This window comes from Mesoplodon bidens (genome assembly GCF_964165515.1).
Source record: "Mesoplodon bidens genome assembly, chromosome: 3".
NCBI lineage: Eukaryota > Metazoa > Chordata > Mammalia > Artiodactyla > Ziphiidae > Mesoplodon > Mesoplodon bidens.
In genome coordinates this window covers 112817461-112836602 of record NC_138178.1, presented here as the reverse complement: position 1 = coordinate 112836602, position 19142 = coordinate 112817461, and the positions used below count along the sequence as shown (strand labels likewise).

Genomic DNA, 19142 nt, shown 5'->3' with positions numbered 1-19142 from the left:
GACTTATTAAGCCATGAAAAGATGTGGAGGAATCTTAAATGCATATTACTAAGTGATAGAAGCCAATCTGAAAGGGCTACATACTATAATTCCAAACGCATGACATTCTGGAAAAGGCAAAACTATGGGGAGTAAAAAGACCAGAAGTTGCCAGGGGTTGGGGTGGTGAGTGCGGGATGATGAATGAATAGGCAGAGTACAGAGGATTTTTAGGTCAGTGAAATACTAGGCATGATGATGGACACGTCATTATACATTTGTCCAAACCCACAGAATGTACAAACCAAGAGTGAAGGGTAACATAAACTATGGATGCTGGGTGTATGATGTGTCAGTATAGGCTCATCAATACGTATTGAATAGGACTTTCAAAAGGAGGGAACTAAACATATAAAGAACTTATGATAATCAAATAGTAGGAAAAACTTTCCTGATCTAAAGCAGGGTTTAAGTTCTCAAAATCAATTAGGACTCACCAAGTTCCCAGCAAAAGAAATAAAGAGACTAACACCCAGTCACACACAAATGAAAAACAAAGTTCTATGTGGCAACAAAAATTAGACTTCTTTTTTGGCATCTCCAAATGCCAAAAGAATCATTAGCAGTTTTGATGGCAAAAGGTTATACTCCCCATAACAAAGTTTTCTGTTCAGCAAGCTATTGTTTATATGTGAGGTCAAGAAAAATACATTTTCAGACATGCAATGATTTGGAGAATATACCAGGAAAGTACTTTTTCTATAAAAATTATTAGAAGACAATCCAATAGTCAGTACTAAGAACAATTTTTTTAAATGGAAAACCATGGTATAAAAAATTATGTTGAGGAATAAAAAATATATAAAGAATTAATTCTGAATTATTTTTCATATTCTTATAAAATAAATGCAAATGTCAAAAGAAACTATTGAAAGCATGAGAAAGAATGGGATTATATTAATAAAATAATAATAATATTAGCTGCACCAATAATTAACTGGCATATTTCTTTCTACTTTTAAATCAACCAAGTCCTGATGAAACAAAACATGTTACCTGTGCCACCATCCTGACTGAAATTCATAACTAGGAAGACCTTTTCATTTACATTTTATACAACATCTCTATTCAAATTATAAAGACACTATAATGTTAGAAAGGAAATGGGTATGAAGAGAAAGCTATCATGGTGCCAAAGGTAACAACATTGCAACTTCGGTTCAAAAGATGCCTTTGTCCTTCTGAAGCATCATTTTCAATGAAGTAAACATGAATCCTCGCATATAAAGTTGATTATATACCAGAAATTTTGTGCCAAACCAAAAGTATTGTTTAGAGGAATTAAACAGCATCTACAATTGAATACATTTACTGATAGAAAAAGATGGCTAGTACAGAATCACAGAATGCTAGAGTTGAATTCTGTCAATCCAAGAGTCTAAATTTACAAATAAAAAATATCAGGCAAAGAGAAGAGAAATTATTTGCTGAGATTACACAGCTGAAAATCCTAGATCATAATGTTGCCAACTAACAGAACCTAGTGAGAGATATTCAATAAATACCATTAATTAGTTAAATATAAAAGAATGATGTGGTAAAATTACAGAAAAAAGACAGACAATTCAATATGAACACTGAAAAAAAAGATTTGTTTGTTTCCTTAATTTATGGTCTAATTTTGTGTGTGTGTGCATGTGTGTGTGTGTGTGGGGTATACATGTATCTGTATAGAGCAATAATCTGTGAGAAATATGATGAAGCTATAAAGGGGTGTTTACAAAAGAGAGTCAGGGAGACAGAAAGTAGGGAAGAAAATGTCCTCCAAGTGTTACCACCTTGCTCAAAAGCTGTAAAGCAGCCTAATGTGGAGACCCACTTTGATAATCTGGTACCTAGTTTTCTGCACCCCAGAAAAGCTGTCCAATCCACAGGTCAAAGGGCAAACTTAGGAGGTCTACTATCTCCTTTTTTTCTAGTCTTGAGAGGAAAACAATTCTCTTGTGGTCTGACCTAGGTAGTAATAGGCCAATGATCCAACTAACAGATAGTTCAGTTCTTAAAGATCCTACAACTAATCCTGAAGTAATTGAAGCCCATGGAATTTTCCCTGATTACTATTTACCATTTACTTTATCCATTTGCCCTACTGTATTACAAATAAATGCTTTTTAAAAAGGACAAGCTTATGCTATAGTAATTATAATGCTGATAGCATTATAATGCTGAGTTCTCACTAGGTAGGCTCCATTTTAAGGAGCTGTCATATATATTATCTCATTTAATACTCATAGCCACTCTATGAGGTAAGTGTTATTACTATGCCTATTTTTATGATGAGAAACCTGGGGCTTTAAGAAAAATCATGGATTAGAAATAGGTAGAGACAGGATAAACTCAAGCGTCTTGAACCCACAGGCTTAAGCTTCTACATTATGGTGGATCAGATTCACTGCTTCAATCTACATGAAGAGCATGGAGACATCTTTGCAATTCCGTACTCCCAGTTTCTTCCTAATTTGAGCTTATTATCAATTAAAATAACATTTAAATAACGTTAAGAAATCAAGTAAGAATAGAAATATTCATCACTGTGGTTTCAGAGCCTAAATGCAGTTCTGTCTGGTTTTTGAGGCAGCAGTGAAGTAAGGATGGGTGACCTCTCTCTGTCATCTTTCTAGATTAGCAGTGCAGCCTTTAACTTCCATGAATCTGGTTTACCTGAGAGCAGTAATACAAACGACACATATGACATGAGCATATGGCTACCTCTATGAATCCTCAATTCAGGGGCAGATTGCCCCACTTCAGGAATCATTCAGCATCTTCTAGAAAAAGGTGTACTCAGAAAGAATTAGGCCTTTGTTACTCCATTTTCTTTTACTTTAGAAGGCTTACAATGGGACTGCCTATAAAAATTTCCTGTGGGTCTTCCCACTACCCCCAGATGGTACTGTGAATAACATTTATTTAAATCTATCTTTGAATTTCAACCTTAACCCAGCCAGTTTTTTTCTTTACAAGGCAGCTCTAGATTGTATCCAATTACTCAAAATTACTTCCAAAGAAGTGTTAGGCAATGGATTTTTTTATATACAGTGGGGAAAATATCTAATAAAAGCTGATTTCAGTACTTACTTTTTGATGAACATACATGGTTAATATAATAGCTTTTTAAAAAAATGTATTTAAGACACATTGAAAGGATTAAATCCTGTCTGATATCTGTTGATTTTGAAAGCATTTTACACGCTTTTGTTACAGCCAGATTGAATTACTGTAATTCTTTGTTTGCAGCTTTGCCAACAGCATCATTACCAAGTTTGTATGGCTCCAGGACACAGCAGCAGAGATGATCCTGGACCTGTAGGAACCATGGCCTCCTCTCTCATATCTCAAAACTTCCAACATATTCTCTTCTGTCTTTCAACCTTATCTCCTTAAAAATGCGGGTTTTGAAGGACATAGGACATGTGATTATTTATGGTGCCATTTGAGATTGATTATAGTGGACATGGGAAATTCCCTCTAAATGTCTTGGCTAGATTGGTTCTATTTTTATTTCTGGAAATCACACAGTGAGATTTGGGAAAATACTTCTTAAAGCATGTGAACTGTGTTTAGCTCTTTTATTTATCTATTTTGTAAAAGTATATCAGTGATATTCCCTTTCAGAGTAATTACTTAGTAATGCTGCATACCTCATAGTTAATTTGAAATCCTGTTAAAGACCCTACTCTAAAATTTTTAATGTCCAAGGTTTAAAACATTGACTTGCTGACTTCCTCTATTGAGGGGGGTGGTGGTCATCAAGAAGACATGACTATCAGTTTGACCTTCAAGCTGAACCGGGGCAACTGGACTCCTCTTCTCCTCCCCTGTCCTTGGAATGTGTGTTCTGCTTGCCTTCCCTGCCATCAGAAGCTGCCCCAAGGATACAGCCTTGAGATAACAGTGTGGTGGTGAGACTATCTGGACTGTGTACATGACTGAACCCAGTTCAGGCCTCTATATAAACCTTTAAGATTCTGGAGGTGGGGAAATTTCTTTTCTTGTGTCTGCCCATGACAAGCCTCCTAAGTTGCCTCTCCTATTAAACCTGCCACCTACCAATCTGGAGTGGTCTGCCTCTTTCTTCAGTCTCTTCCTGCCCTCTGTTTGTGACGGTTGGTTTCAGGTTATACCTGGGAAGCTCCTGAGGAGGTTACAACCCAACATCCTCTAGATGGCTATCCAAGGAATCAGAAAAGGGATGAGGAACAATAGAGTAAGTAAGTTATGAGTTAACATCTTTTTCTCTTTCCAGAAAATAGATCTTTGACCCAAGGACTACTGAGTCTACAAAGTAGTGGCAGATTCTGAAAGACTTTCTAGACCTATTGGCTCTATCACTTATTAACTGTATGAACTTCAGTAACTTCAATTTTCCCTGCCTCAGTTTTCTCATCCATAAGTAGGGGATAATAAACCAGCTGCCTCAAGATGGTGATGAGGATTAAATAAGTGAATAGAGAAACTTAGAAACTGTGACTCACATCTAATGAGCACTCAAGAAGTACTGGTTGTCACTATTACAATTATTAAAAGAATGTTTTCTTCCTCCTAATGCAATTCTTGCATGGCCTCCTTTCCTTAAAGGAGATGTAGATGGTACCCATTCCCATGTTTATGATAATTTTTGTAATCTAGAGCAGGGTCAGAAAACTAAGGTCTGCTAGCCACTGCTGGCTCTTGTAAATAGTTCTGTAAATTAGTTTTATTAAACACACAATATTTATTCATTTACATATTCTCTGTGGCTGCTTTTACACTATAACAGCAGAGCTGAATAACTGCGACAGAGATTGTATTACCTGCTTTTTATAGAAAATGTTGCCAACCGTTGATTTAGAGTAAAACAAGGTTTCAATGTTTACCAAAGGGTCAGCAAATGACAGAATGGGAGAATACTAAAATTTCAACCCAAAGACCATGGTTTCGCTCTGTCTCTGCTGCTGGTTGCTGTGTGAATTCAAACAAGTCACATTAACTTTCCATATCTCAAGTTCTTCATTCATGAAAATAAATAAAAACACACAAAAGAAGGTGACCACAATTTTCAACTTATATAATTAGGGTAAGGTTTAAATATAATAACATGCAAAAAGTGCTTGGTCAAATTTCTTTTTTTTTTAATTAATTTTTTAATACAGCAGGTACTTATTAGTTATCTATTTTATACATATTAATGTATATATGTCAACCCCAATCTCCCAATTCATCCCCATGCCCCACCCCCCGCTTTCCTCCCTTGGTGTCCATAGTTTGTCCATAGCCACATCTGTGACTCTATTTCTGCCTTATTAACTGGTTCATCTGTACCATTTTTCTAGATTTCACATATATGTGTTAATATATGATATTTGTTTTTCTTTTTCTGGTTTACTTCACTCTGTATAACCGTCTCTAGGTCCATCCATGTGTCTACAAATGACCCAATATCGTTCCTTTTAATGGCTGAGTAATGTTCCATTGTATATATATACCACATCTTCTTTATCCATTCATCTGTCAATGGGCATTTAGGTTGTTTCCATGACCTGGCTATTGTAAATACTGCTGCAGTGAACATTGGGGTGCATGTGTCTTTTTGAATTATGGTTTTCTCTGGGTATATGTCCAGTAGTGGGATTGCTGGGTCATATGGTAATTCTATTTTTAGTTTTTGAAGGAACCTCCATACTGTTCTCCATAGTGGCTGTATGAATTTACATTCCCACCAACAGTACAGGAGGGTTCCCTTTTCTCCACACCCTCTCTGGTATTTGTTTTTTGTAGATTTTCTGATGATGCCGATTCTGACCGGTGTGAGGTGATAACCCATTGGAGTTTTGATTTGCATTTCTCTACTAATTAGTGATGTTGAGCAGCTTTTCATGTGCCTCTTGGCCATCTGTATGTCTTCTTTGGATAAATGTCTATTTAGGTCTTCTGCCCAATTTTTGATTGGATTGTTTGTTTTTTAAATATTGAGCTGCAAGGGCTGTTTATATATTTTGGAGATGAATCCTTCGTCTATTGAATTCATTTGCAAATATTTTCTCCCATTCTGAGTGTTGTCTTTTCATCTTGTTTATGGTTTCCTTTGATGTGCAAAAGCTTTTAGCTTCATTAGGTCCCATTTGTTTATTTTTGTTTTTATTTCCATTACTCTAGGAGGTGGGTCAAAAAAGATCTTGCTGTGATTTATGTCGAAGAGTGTTTGTTCTTCCTATGTTTTCCTCTAAGAGTTTTATAGTGTTCGGTTTATATTTATGTCTTTAATCCATTTTGAGTTTATTTTTGTGTATGGTGTTAGGAAGTGTTCTAATTTCATCCTTTTACATGTAGCTGTCCAGTTTTCCCAGCACCACTTATTGAAGAGACTGTCTTTTCTCCATTGTCCATCCTTGCCTCCTTTGTCATCGATTAGTTGACCACAGGTGCATGGGTTTATCTCTGGGCTCTCTAGCTTGTTCCACTAACGTATATTTCTGTTTTTGTGTCAGTACTATATTGTCTTGATTACTGTAGCTTTGTAGTACAGTCTGAAGTCAAGAAGTCTGATTCCTCCATCTGTTTTTTTCCCTCAAGATTGCTTTTGCTATTCAGGGTCTTTTGTGTCTCCATACAAATTTTAAGATTTCTTGTCCCAGTTCTGTAAAAAAATTTGATAGGGATTGCAATGAATCTGTAAATTGCTTTGGGTAGTATAGTCAGTTTCACAATATTGATACTTTCAATGCAAGAACATGGTGTATTTCTCCATCTGTTTCTGTCACCTTTGATTCCTTTCATCAATGTCTCATAGTTTTCTGGGCACAGGTCCTTTACTTCCTTAGGTAGGTTTATACCTAGGTATTTTATTCTTTTTGTTGTAATGGTGAATGGGATTGTTTCCTTAATTTCTCTTTCTGATCTTTCATTGTTAGTGTATAGGAATGCAACAGATTTCTGTGCATTAATTTTGTATCCAGCTAATTCACCGAACTCATTGATTAGCTCTAGTAGTTTTCTGGTGGCATCTTTAGCATTCTCTTTGTATAGTATCATGTCATCTGCAAACAGTGACATTTTCACTTCTTCTTTTCCAATTTGTATTCCTTTTATTTCTTTTTCTACTCTGATTGCCATGGCTAGGACTTCCAAAACTATGTTGAATCATCATGGCGAGAGTGGACACCCTTGTCTTGTTCATAGAGGAAATGTTTTCAGTTTTTCACCATTGAGAATGATGTTGGCTGTGGGTGTGTCGTATATGGCCTTTATTATGTTGAGGTAGGTTCCCTCTATGCCCACTTTCTGGAGAGTTTTTCTCATAAATCGGTGTTGAATTTTGCCAAAAGCTTTTTCTGCATCTATTGAGATGATCACATGGTTTTTATTCTTCAATTTGTTAATATGGTGGATCACATTGATTGATTTGTGTATACTGAAAAATCCTTGCATCCCTGGGATAAATCTCACTTGATCATGGCGTATGATCCTTTTAATGTGTTGTTGGATTCTGTTTGCTAGTATTTTGTTGAGGATTTTTGCATCTATATTCATCAGTGATATTGGTCTGTAATTTTCTTTTTTTGTAGTATCTTTGTCTGGTTTTGGTATCAGGGTTATGGTGGCCTCATAGAATGAGTTTGGGAGTGTTCCTTCCTCTGCAATTTTTGGAAGAGTTTGAGAAGGATGGGTGTTAGCTCTTCTCTAAATGTTTGATAGAATTCACCTGTGAAGCCATCTGGTCCTGGACTTTTGTTTGTTGGAACATTTTAAATCACAGTTTCCATTTCATTACTTGTGAATGGTCTGTTCATATTTTCTATTTCTTCCTGGTTCAGTCTTGGAAAGTTATACCTTTCTAAGAATTTGTCCATTTCTTCCAGGTTGTCCATATTATTGGCATGGAGTTGCTTGTAGTAGTCTCTTATGATGCTTTGTATTTCTGTGGTGTCCATTGTTACTTCTTCTTTTTCATTTCTAATATTATTGATTTGAGTCCTCTCCCTCCTTTTCTTGATGAGTCGGGTTAAAGGTTTATCAATTTTGTTTATCTTCTCAAAGAATCAACTTTTACTTTTATTGATCTTTGCTATCATTTACTTTGTTTCTATTTCATTTATTTCTGCTCTGATCTTTATGATTTCTTTCCTTCTGCTAACTTAGGGTTTTGTTTGTTTTTCTTTCTCTAGTTCCTTTACGTGTAAGGTTAGATTGTTTATTTGACGGTTTTCTTGTTTCTTGAGGTAGGACTGTATTGCTATAAACTTCCCTCTTAGAACTGCTTTTGCTGCATCCCATAGGCTTTGGATCGTCATCTTTTCATTGTTATTGGTCTCTAGGTATTTTCTGATTTCCTCTTTGTTTTCTTCAGTGATCTCTTGGTTATTTAGTAACGTATTGTTTAGCCTCCATGCATTTGTGTTTTTTATACATTTTGCCCTGTAATTGATATCTAATCTCATAGCGTTGGGGTCAGAAAAGATGCTTGATATGATTTCAATTTTCTAAATTTACTGAGCCTTGATTTGTGACCCAAGATGTGATCTATCCTGGAGAATGTTCTGTGTGCATATGAGAAGAAAGTGTAATCTGCTGTTTTTGGATGGAATGTCCTATAAATATCAATTAAATCTATCTGGTCTATCGTGTCATTTAAAGCTTGTGTCTCCTTATTAATTTTCTGTCTGGATGATCTGTCCATTGGTGTAAGTGAGGTGTTAAAGTTCCCCACTATTATTGTGTTACTGTCGATTTCCTCTCTTACAGCTGTTAGCAGTTGCCTTATGTATTGAGGTGCTCCTATGTTGGGTGCATATATACTTATAATTGTTATGTCTTCTTCTTGGATTTATCCCTTGTTAATTATGTACTGTCCTTCCTTGTCTCTTGTAACCTTCTTTATTTTAAAGTCTATTTTATCTGATATGAGTATTGCTATTCCAGCTTTCTTTTGATTTCCATTTGCATGGAATATCTTTTTCCATCCCCTCACTTTCAGTCTATATGTGTCCCTAGGTCTGAAGTGAGTCTCTTGTAGACAGCATATATATGGATCTTGTGTCTGTATCCATTTAGCGAGCCTGTGTCTTTTGGTTGGAGCATTTAATCCATTCACATTTAAGGTAATTATCGATACGTATGTTCCCATTACCGTTTTTTTAATTGTTTTGGGTTTGTTTTTGTAGGTCCTTTTCTTCTCTTGTGTTTCCCACTTAGAGAAGTTTCTTTAGCATTTGTTGTAGAGCTGGTTTGGTGGTGCTGAATTCTCTTAGCTTTTGCTTGTCTGTAAAGCTTTTGATTTCTCCGTCGAATCTGAATAAGATCCTGGCTGGGTAGAATAATCTTGGTTGTAGGTTCTTCCTTTGCATCACTTTAAATATATCATGCCACTCCTTTCTGGCTTGTAGAGCTTCTGCTGAGAAATTAGCTGTTAACCTTATGGGAGTTCCGTTGTATGCTCGTTGTCATTTTTCCCTTGTTGCTTTTAATAATTTTTCTTTGTCTTTTTTTTTTCTTTGTCAATTTGATTACTATGTGTCTTGGCATGTTTGTCCTTGCGTTTATCCTGCCTGGGACTCTCTGAGTTTCCTGGACTTGGGTGGCTATTTCCTTTCACATGTTAGGGAAGTTTTTGATTATAATCTCTTCAAATATTTTCTTGGGTCCTTTTGCTCTCTTTTCTCCTTCTGGGACCCCTATAATGCGAATGTTGGTGCGTTTAATGTTGTTCCAGAGGTCTCTTAGGCTGTCTTCATTTTTTTTCATTTTTTTTTCTTTATTCTGTTCCATGGAAGTGAATTGCACCATTCTGTCTTCCAGGTCACTTATCTGTTCTTCTGCCTCAGTTATTCTGCTATTGATTCCTTCTAGTGTATTTTTCATTTCAGTTATTGTATTGTTCATCTCTGTTTGTTTGTTCTTTAATTCTTCCAGGTCTTTGTTAAACATTTCTTGCATCTTCTCAATCTTTGCCTCCATTCTTTTTCAGAGGTCCTGGATCATCTTCACTATCATTATTCTGAATTCTTTTTCTGGGAGGTTGCCTATCTCCACTTCATTTAGTTGTTTTTCTTGGGTTTTGTCTTGTTCCTTCATCTGGTACATAGTCCTCTGCCTTTTCATTTTGTCTGTCTTTCTGCGAATGTGGTTTTCATTACACAGGCTGCAGGAGTGTAGTTCTTCTTGCATTTGCTGTCTTCTCTCTGGTGGATGAAGCTATCTAAAAAGCTTGTGCAAACTTCCTGATGGGAGGGACAATTGGTGGGTAGAGCTGGGTGTTGCTCTGGTGGGCAGAGCTCAGTAAAACTTTAATCTGCTTGTCTGCTGATGGGTGGCACTGAGTTCCCTCCCTGTTGGTTATTTGGCCTGAGGCGACCCAGCACTGGAGGCTACAGGCTCTTTGGTGAGGCTAATGGTGGACTCCAGGAGGGCTCACGCCACGGAGTACTTCCCAGAACTCCCGTTGCCAGTGTCCTTGCCCCCATGGTGAGCCACAGCCTCTCCCCACCTCTGCAGGAGACCCTCCAACAGTAGCAGGTAGGTCTGGTCCCGTCTCCTGTGGGGTCGCTGCTCCTTCCCCTGGGTCCCAATGCGCATACTACTTTGTGTGTGCCCTTCAAGAGTGGAGTCTCTATTTCCCCCAGTCCTGCCGAAGTCCTGCAATCAAATTCCACTAGCCTTCAAAGTCTGATTCTCTGGGAATTCCCCCTCCTGTTGCCGGGCCCCCAAGTTGGGAAGCCTGACATGGGGCTCAGAAGCTTCACTCCTGTGGGTGGACTTCTGTGGTATAATTGTTCTCCAGTTTGTGAGTCACCCACCTAGCGGTTACGGGATTTGATTTTATCGTGATTGCGCCACTCCTACCAACTCATTGTGACTTCTCCTTTGTCTTCGGATGTGGGGTATCTTTTTTGGTGAGTTGCAGTGTCTTCCTGTCAATGATTGTTCAACACTTAGCTGTGATTCCAGTGCTCTCACAAGAGGGAGTGAGTGCATGTCCTTCTACTCCATCATTTTGAACCAATCAGTGTTTGGTCAAATTTATATTGGTAAGCAGATTTGGTACATTAGTCATTGTGAAGGTTACCAAATCTATCCCATTCATTCTTCTTATGATAGAGCCTCTTGGCTGGTCTAAACTTGTCCTTCCCAGGCTGGTTCTGGGCCCAGTCCAGTGTCGCAGTCTCCTTTAGCTGGTAACCGATAATTTCTCCCCAATTTGAGTCTTCGGAATAATGAATTTTGTTATGGGATACAAGGAACATATGATTAAGTAATTATTTTCTTTTCTCTCTGAAGGATCATCATTAAAAAGTAATGCTTTCCAGCCAATTGCATTGAAGCTGCCCGTACACAGCTCTAAGGGGCCCTTTGCCAGCTGGCCTCATTAAATCTCTGATGTGCTCTCTGAGTTTTGTTGTCATGGTGTGTTCACTCTTGGACACTTTTGCATTTCTGTCCCAGGGCTCTTAGGTTCACACCTTCGTGTTTCTCCCATCCTGGGCTTTAACTCTTCCTTAGGTAGAATTTTGCCTCGTCTAATCCCACATTTATCACATTACTGTCTTAGAGAAAAAGAATATTTTCCACAATTGCTTTTTCTCTTTTTCTGAAAACTTAAGATCCTGGTCCTTTCTCTCATCCCAGACCAAACTCTGAGAAGGAAACAGTTGTGTCTATAAAGTGACAGATTTTCCTTTTTATATGCAGCACCCTCCCTCCCTGTTCTCCTGGGTAGTGCACTGTGGCTTATCTATCATTACTCTGGGTGTCATCTGAAGAAATTCATTCTATGAAAAGCCTGAGATTTTAGAGAATGGAGAATCATAAAGCTAAACCCTGTGGATAAAGCCTGTCTTCTGTGTTCTGTGTGACCAATGACAGCAGAAGACATTTGGGAACCCACAAGAGGCAGAACATGGCATAGAGTTTCTGACACATAAAGGTTCTTTAATAACTCTCTTATTTCAGTGGTTTTATCACTTAGAAAGGCAGATATTATCTGTTTTCTGGATTTGTGGCGAGTAAAAAGTTTTTATTCTGCATATGCCTATTACCAGTTATGATTTTTGACATGTTATAAACATTATATTACAATATTATTGTGTTACAAACATTTGGTTTCATTCTTCCAATGAATGTGGTAATATACAGAACACTTAACTAATCATATACTAAGCACTAAAGAGTAAACAGCTTAGAAATATTCATAATTCTGGCTAGGAAAGACGTTTACTTCAACTGACACACAGAAAGCTTTCTTTAAAAAAAAAAAAAAGTGCTGTCATGCTAGATCCACTTAGCTTATCCGATCAAACTCCTCAAGGCCAAAACTTTAGAAGGGACTACAGTTTCAGGTCATTCAGAAAAATCATCAGGGCTCCATATTCTCAAAAAGTTTTAAAAGTTTCAATTTAAAAAGTGACACATAACACACCACTGTAAAGCAATTATACTCCAATAAAGATGTTAAAAAAATAAAATAATAAAATAAAAAGCGACACATGGCAAAGAAATTTACACTGATATTGTACAAAAATGTAAAATGAAAACACAAATATTTTCACCTCCCCAGATCTTTAATAGCTACAGCCATTTGCTATTCTGGCCAAATTGCTGAAGATTGTGACTAATAAACCTTCCACAAAGAAACAATGATATTTAGCTCTGTCCTGCTCTTCCCTTTGAGTCACCTGGCATGTAAGGGCATCCAGTAAATACCAATAAATACCAATTTTGCATAGTAGTTCAGAGAATGGGCTTTAGAGTCAGACAGTTCTGGATTTAAAACCTAATTCTACCACTCATTATATGTGGCCTTGGACACACAGAACTTAACCTCCATGTGCCTGTTTCCATATCTGCAAAATTGGGATCCTAATACCAACCTCATAAGTTGCTATTAGCATTATATGTATATACTCACAAAGGAATATTACACAATGTCAAAGTAAGTGAATTACAGCCATACGCAATGAGATGAATGAATCTTGGCATTATAATGTTAAATGAAAAAGAAGTCCTAAAGATAACATATAGCATGATTACCTTTTAATAAGGTTAAAAACAACTAAAATTAAAAATATTCCTTCTTCCTAGAGGAATGCAAAGAAATAAAGAACATGGGATTCAGGATCATGATTATCTTAGGTAAGGATTGCAGGGGATGGAATAGGGCTGGGAAAAACACATGATGAGGTGTACATCACCATCAAGATCCTGCCTGTTGTTTGGAGTAGGAAAGTCTCTATTTATTATCTTACTTTAAAAATAGCTAAATAAATAAGAGTCAGGCATAAATGTAGTGAGTTTAATGAATGGTGATACTGAAAACATAAACATGCTCTAAGGAAAAAATGTCTTTGAAGAAATAAAAGAGCAAAGAGCATGTGATAATCTCTGGTACTTTTGAAAGAAAAATTCTATGATTATTTTCAGGCACTAAGATGTACATGGTAAGTAATGAATTAGGGGTAGTGAATATTCCCTAGTGGCTACAAAGTATTTGTTAGCAAACGACTAGAACTCTTAGGAATTATTCAATGATTTGGAAGCCTAGAGATTTCTCTCTGTCTCTCTCTGTGTCTCTTAATCTCTTTTAAATTTGTTACAAGGACCTAGCTGAAGATAATGTTGATGACACTGTATAAGCCTAAAGCATAAAGCTAATGTCATTTGGCAGCACCCAATTATTATGTAACATCTTTGGGCTTATAATGTTGAGATTTCTATCCTTTATGAATGCACCATTACAAAAAGTAGAAATAATGATTTACATGTATGAACTCATAACCGCATAAGATAAATATTACTAGCATCCATTTTATAGATGAAGAAACTGAGGCACCAGGGATCATACAAGAAATATGACCAAGGTCACACAACTGACTGGGGCCATTAACCAGTTCACTAAAGCTGCAATATAGATACTATAGAGAGAAAATAAATTTCACAACATCTAGCCTACTGATGACCGGGATGTTTTATATGGTACCTGTTAAGTTCAAACAACACAGAGGGAAATATCTGAAGACTCCATCTCCCTGCAATGGGGGGTTAGAGTGAAACAAGAGGAGGTCAAGTAACAAATCATCTGGATGTTAGATTTTAGATAGTGAAACCCATTTGCCTTGGCAAGAGACTTTTTAACTTCTGGTTTTAACTTCAACTCAGTGGTAGACAAGTAGTTCAAGTAAAACAATGTGTAGATGTGTAATGCAGACAGTTTACTGAGAAGTACTGTGGTCTTACCTTGGAGGGGGCCTCCTCTTGGGTTATGCAGGTGAGCAAGGGGGGCCTGTCTGTCTGGCAGAGGGAAGGTGAACTACATGTGACTACATTCTCTGATATGTAGATTGCTGGAAGACTGCAGAGCAGAATGTGAGATGAATAAAACCTGGTCCTAGAAGGCTTTGGGAAGGAATAGTTGCTTGGTCTCAAGAAGTTCTTTCCTTCTTGATTTTCCCCTTTCTCCTCTTTCAGACATGTTAAGCCAGCAAATTCATGTTTGCAACCCCTTAGGGTGACACCAGCCAGAGTTCAAATAATCACTGCACTTACAGGAGGGTTCAAGCAGTACAGGCTAGTGTGGCCAATGAGAACAAAGATTTCAATTTTAAACTGCTTTTGAAAAGATATTGAGTAAACCATGGGAACAAATGAGGGGAACACTTCTTCTTCATGGACATACAATGAACATGTACACAGCCATGTTGCTAAGTTTGACATTTTTCTATAGTGGAAAATACCTCTAATGTAGGAAACACTTTTATTTTATTTCTTCCTTCCATAAATAGTTGGTTCTCTCATATGTAAAAATTATGTTTCTTTTTGTTAGCATTAATGGTCTTATATTAAATCATGTGTTTTTATCATATCAATTTATGGAAGTATTTTTAGCCACATTATTTATAGAACATTTAGGTCTGCCTTTCAAAGTCCTCAGTAATCTTTAGTGTTTGCTGGTCTGCTTTTAATTTATCAAAGCCCCCTCCTTCAACAGGCATTGCACAAAACACACAAGCAGCAGAGATTTCCCCTATACAATGTGTATTTGATATGCTTAATGTTCATCTTTATACACACACAGTGGTTGGCATATAAGAAATGTGGAGGGTGCCTCTAAATTCAAGGAAACATTTAAGTGCACAGTGATACATAGATACATGGGTATAATACTTTACGTACTTGATAAATATTTTTCCCTACCATAAAGAAAGCTTTTTATAAACTTTGATTGTTTTTTATTACCTTAAAGTATTGCAGTTGTTTCTCAGCATTCATTGTTCCTTCCTTTTCTTGTCTCAGACAGGAATTGAAGATGAAAAGCTCTGTATCTCTTAGCCACCCTTTCAGTTCTTTGATCCTGACCTCCAGCTGCCTTACCAGGCTTCCGCTTTCAGGAGAGAGCAGGTCACGTGCACCCGACCCACTGTGCCCTGCCATTGTGTCCTGGATCTTCTCTCCTAGGGTTTTCTAATGCATCAGATTAAAAACAAAAACAAAAACACCAACAGCAAAAAACAAAAACATTGATTAGTGTAGGTACCAAATACGTATCACAGTTTGGCTGGTGACAAGAGCCACCTGGAAGGTGTCTGCTGCACCTCCCACCTCACAACTGACATTCAGTTCAGATTAGCTCAATGTTCCATTTAGGATTCGATTCTCGAGCCATGGGTGTTGTTCTGACTACCACTGGAGGCTTACGAAGACGTCATTCACTTCTAATTTCCTCTAACAGAAAGGAGCTTTGACCCAAAAGTTCACCATGGTTACTGATAAAAACTCATTTCAATTCTCATGACAGGAGTTTACAGTAAAAATTCTCTGCATAAAATTTTCAGGAGGTAGAAGTTTGAGTTTAATCAATATACTAAGGAAGCCAAGAGTAGACTGTGCATGGAGAATTAAATTCCTTTTTTTTGTTGTTTTTTTTTGTTTTGTGAAGTACAATTCCCTAAACCTTATGACACAGGACTGTTAAGAAGGGGTAGCCTCCTTGGTGCTGTTGATTTTACCTGACCTAGAAATTGTTCAACCCTTCAATTCTTCCCACTTTGCATTTGTGGATGCTAGACTTTCTAAAATATGTGTTAAAATAAGCCCCAATCCACTATGCTAGAAGCCTGCTTAGATGAACCACTATAGCATGAAGGTATAGTCAGGAAAGGCTTTTTTTTTTTCTTTTTTTGGTGGAAAACACTCTCTTTGGAGAATCAGGACGAGTTAATCTATAATGATGAATTAAAGCTACAAAAATAGGCTTTAAAACACAAATAAAATTAAGTCAACAAACATTCATCTGCTGTGTAGTGTTCTGTAAATAGTTATCTTTAGGAGAAAAATCCCCTTTCTTGGCAACACCCTTGTATTTTCATGGTGCAAATATTGATAATTTGAAGACCCTCAGTGGAATCCAGATTTAGCTATTGTTTTTATGCTGTAACAAAAGTAGCAGCAGGAGGTGAAATCAATGCCCTTGGAGGGCAGGGTCACAAAAAAGAATTTATTGCCACTTTTTTGTTCTGGAACAGTTTGCAATCATAAATTCTTCATAAACAGAATACTTCAGAGAATGGTCCATCTTCATAAATATACGACAGAGGACATCAATTTCATTTAATTCACAATTTGTGTCAGCACAGCAGATGCCAATGCCTGCCTTGATAGGGTTGTTTAATATGCAATTGAGACAGAGTAATATGCAGCACAGGGGACAAAATTTCACAGATTAAACTGTACGCACCACTGACATTTCATTCTAATGTATTTCCATTCCACACTGTTCACCTTAGATGAAAGTAATATTAAAAACCATATCCCTCTATTTTACTATTGTTAGAAGTTAAAATCCTTGTCTTTAAATTTTTTTCATGCCAATTAAAATGTAATCATGCCAATTAAAGCAGTATGCCTGGTGGTGGTAGTGTAGCACAGGTTTTGTTAAAATCTTCCCAGCAGCCTTCTCTTCCCAGAAATCATTACAAAACTCTGCATACTGCATTCGAATGATATTTTTGTTAAAATGACAACCATTTTTAAGGTATCTGGCTCATAAAGGATAGCTAAATATTCTGTTTCTTTTTTTAATGTTATCTTGATTTAAAATTTTTGTTTAGGGAGCTATATACATGACATACTTCAAACAATTTTCCAAAAAGATTATTGTTAATTATTTACCTAATTAGAAATAGATATGTGAAAATACAGCATAGGCAGACTATCGCTTTATCTATCAAGCATATAAAGTTGCTGCTCTCATCTATATAGTAAACAGTCTTTTAAAATGTCAGACACTAACCACATTTCTCCTGTATGAGATCAATGAATTCTGTAGAATTTAGTAGGTTCTGATTTAAATCACCATATTATAAAATGAAAGCCATTAATTACTATTGAAAAGTAATGTAACAATAGGTCAGAGTAAAAACTTTTAACGTTTTAAGTTACTTTGCACGATTGCAGAGTGTGGTGAATTTAAATGAGAAAGCAAGGATTTAAACTTGCAGTTTTTTAATCACCTAGATTAAGCATGGCATAAACTGAACACTGGCATTCCTCCAAGTCATCAAGGTACATGGAGAGCTTTTTATTCAAAATATTTTTGGAGTATTATTTCTTTAAAAATTAAAAGGCAGGAAAGGGAAGGCATGCAAAATCATGCTCCATAACTGACACCACCCATACTTAGCTGTTATAATTAATCATTTAAGTAATTGACAAATTTAGCTTACCCTTGATTTGAAGTGAAGGCAATTTAGGAGAGAAGTTGATGAAAAAATACAGTTTAACCTCTCTCTCTCAGCTGTCTTCCAACAAAAGGACAGTACTGTCTCCTGCACAGTGCCATCCTGGTCTCTGGGTAACAGAATCTCTATATTGCCTTTTTGCCAGATTCTTGCATCTCAGTCTTTGGCTGAGACCCAGCCCATCATTGCGTGAAATGAATTACATGAAACTTTTTTTTTTTTTTTTGGCTTTTGTTAAAAGTGAGCTGGAAATTGAGGCACAAAACAGAGGCCGATTTAATTCTGCAATTCAGATTTGGGTCAAGTTTGTCTCTTTGTTTTTGTGGCTTTAGTGTGACTTGAAAGCTATAGTGACAACTCCACTTTTCATCTGAAGGGTACAGTAAATAGTTAAACAGTGGATGTCTCTAACATGTACCTTCAGAATAAATTCTATTAACATTCATTCAAGCATGACAGTCAGTGTATATCAGATATACTGTATTATAGTTGACTTGGTGCATACCCATAATACATGGCATATTTTACTTACTTTTTTACGTATTAAAGAACCAAAATTATTAAAAATCTGAGAGAAGACAAGTTCAGAGTTAAAAAAAAAAAACAACAGAAGAGGAAAAGCTGTGTTCTTCCCCCATAATAGCATGAATAGCTTGTTTGAAATGTAGGTAGTGAATTGAAAGAGAGAGATATTTGTGCCTCAAATTAGAAATCAGACAGGGTGCTTCACAAAAAATGTACACATAACCTACAAACAGTAATAAAAATGCAAATACCCCAAGCAGTTCCCATTTTTCATTAATTGAATCCACTTTTTCAAGGAGATCACTTGGTAGTAAAACGCCACCTTTCTTCAAAGCTTCAACCTTACTAAGCAGCTCCGACTTTTTCAGGTCCCTGATGGACATTTCCACACTGTATCGCTAAATCGGGAAGAGAAAAAAAGATACCATTAGGGAAAGAGGTGTTCTTAGAAAATCTTTGAGCACAGAGTTAGTGAGGCTCATGGGTGTTAAAAGTTTGTGTTTCCAATAAAATTAATGGGGAGGCTAAACTAAGAAATTTGAGTTGTTGAGAAAAATTGCTGAAAACAGTTAAAAAAATACAAATTTCTCACATATACACAAACATCCAAGGTATTCCATTTAGTTGACTACGATTTATGTCTTTCCAAATGAAAGTCTGTACACACATTTGATCTTTATCTTAAAATACTCCAAATAGGAACATACCTGGTCTAGAGGGATTTAATATCAAAATTAGTTTTGGCCAACATTTGGCTCCAGAGTACTGCCCATCACTCATCTCTGCCTCCCAGAGGACTGGTCTCAGAGTGGTACAAATAAAATGATCCCTAAAAAGTGTGTAACTTCCTCCTTATCCTATAAGTCCCCTAAA

At 36.6% G+C, this 19142-nt stretch overlaps 1 protein-coding gene across 4 annotated transcripts in view; it reads right to left on the bottom strand.

The window, feature by feature from the left end:
* Positions 1 to 19142, bottom strand: part of AKAP6 (A-kinase anchoring protein 6) — a 595645-nt gene that overhangs the window by 73439 nt on the left and 503064 nt on the right. For all 4 annotated transcript variants that reach the window (XM_081229677.1, XM_081229676.1, XM_081229679.1 and 1 more), the window contains 2 exons: positions 18521 to 18667; positions 15244 to 15468 (listed from right to left, as the gene is read on the bottom strand). In XM_081229677.1, the coding sequence (XP_081085803.1) occupies positions 15244 to 15468; positions 18521 to 18667 (372 nt within the window). The remainder of the gene's footprint in view (positions 1 to 15243; positions 15469 to 18520; positions 18668 to 19142) is intronic.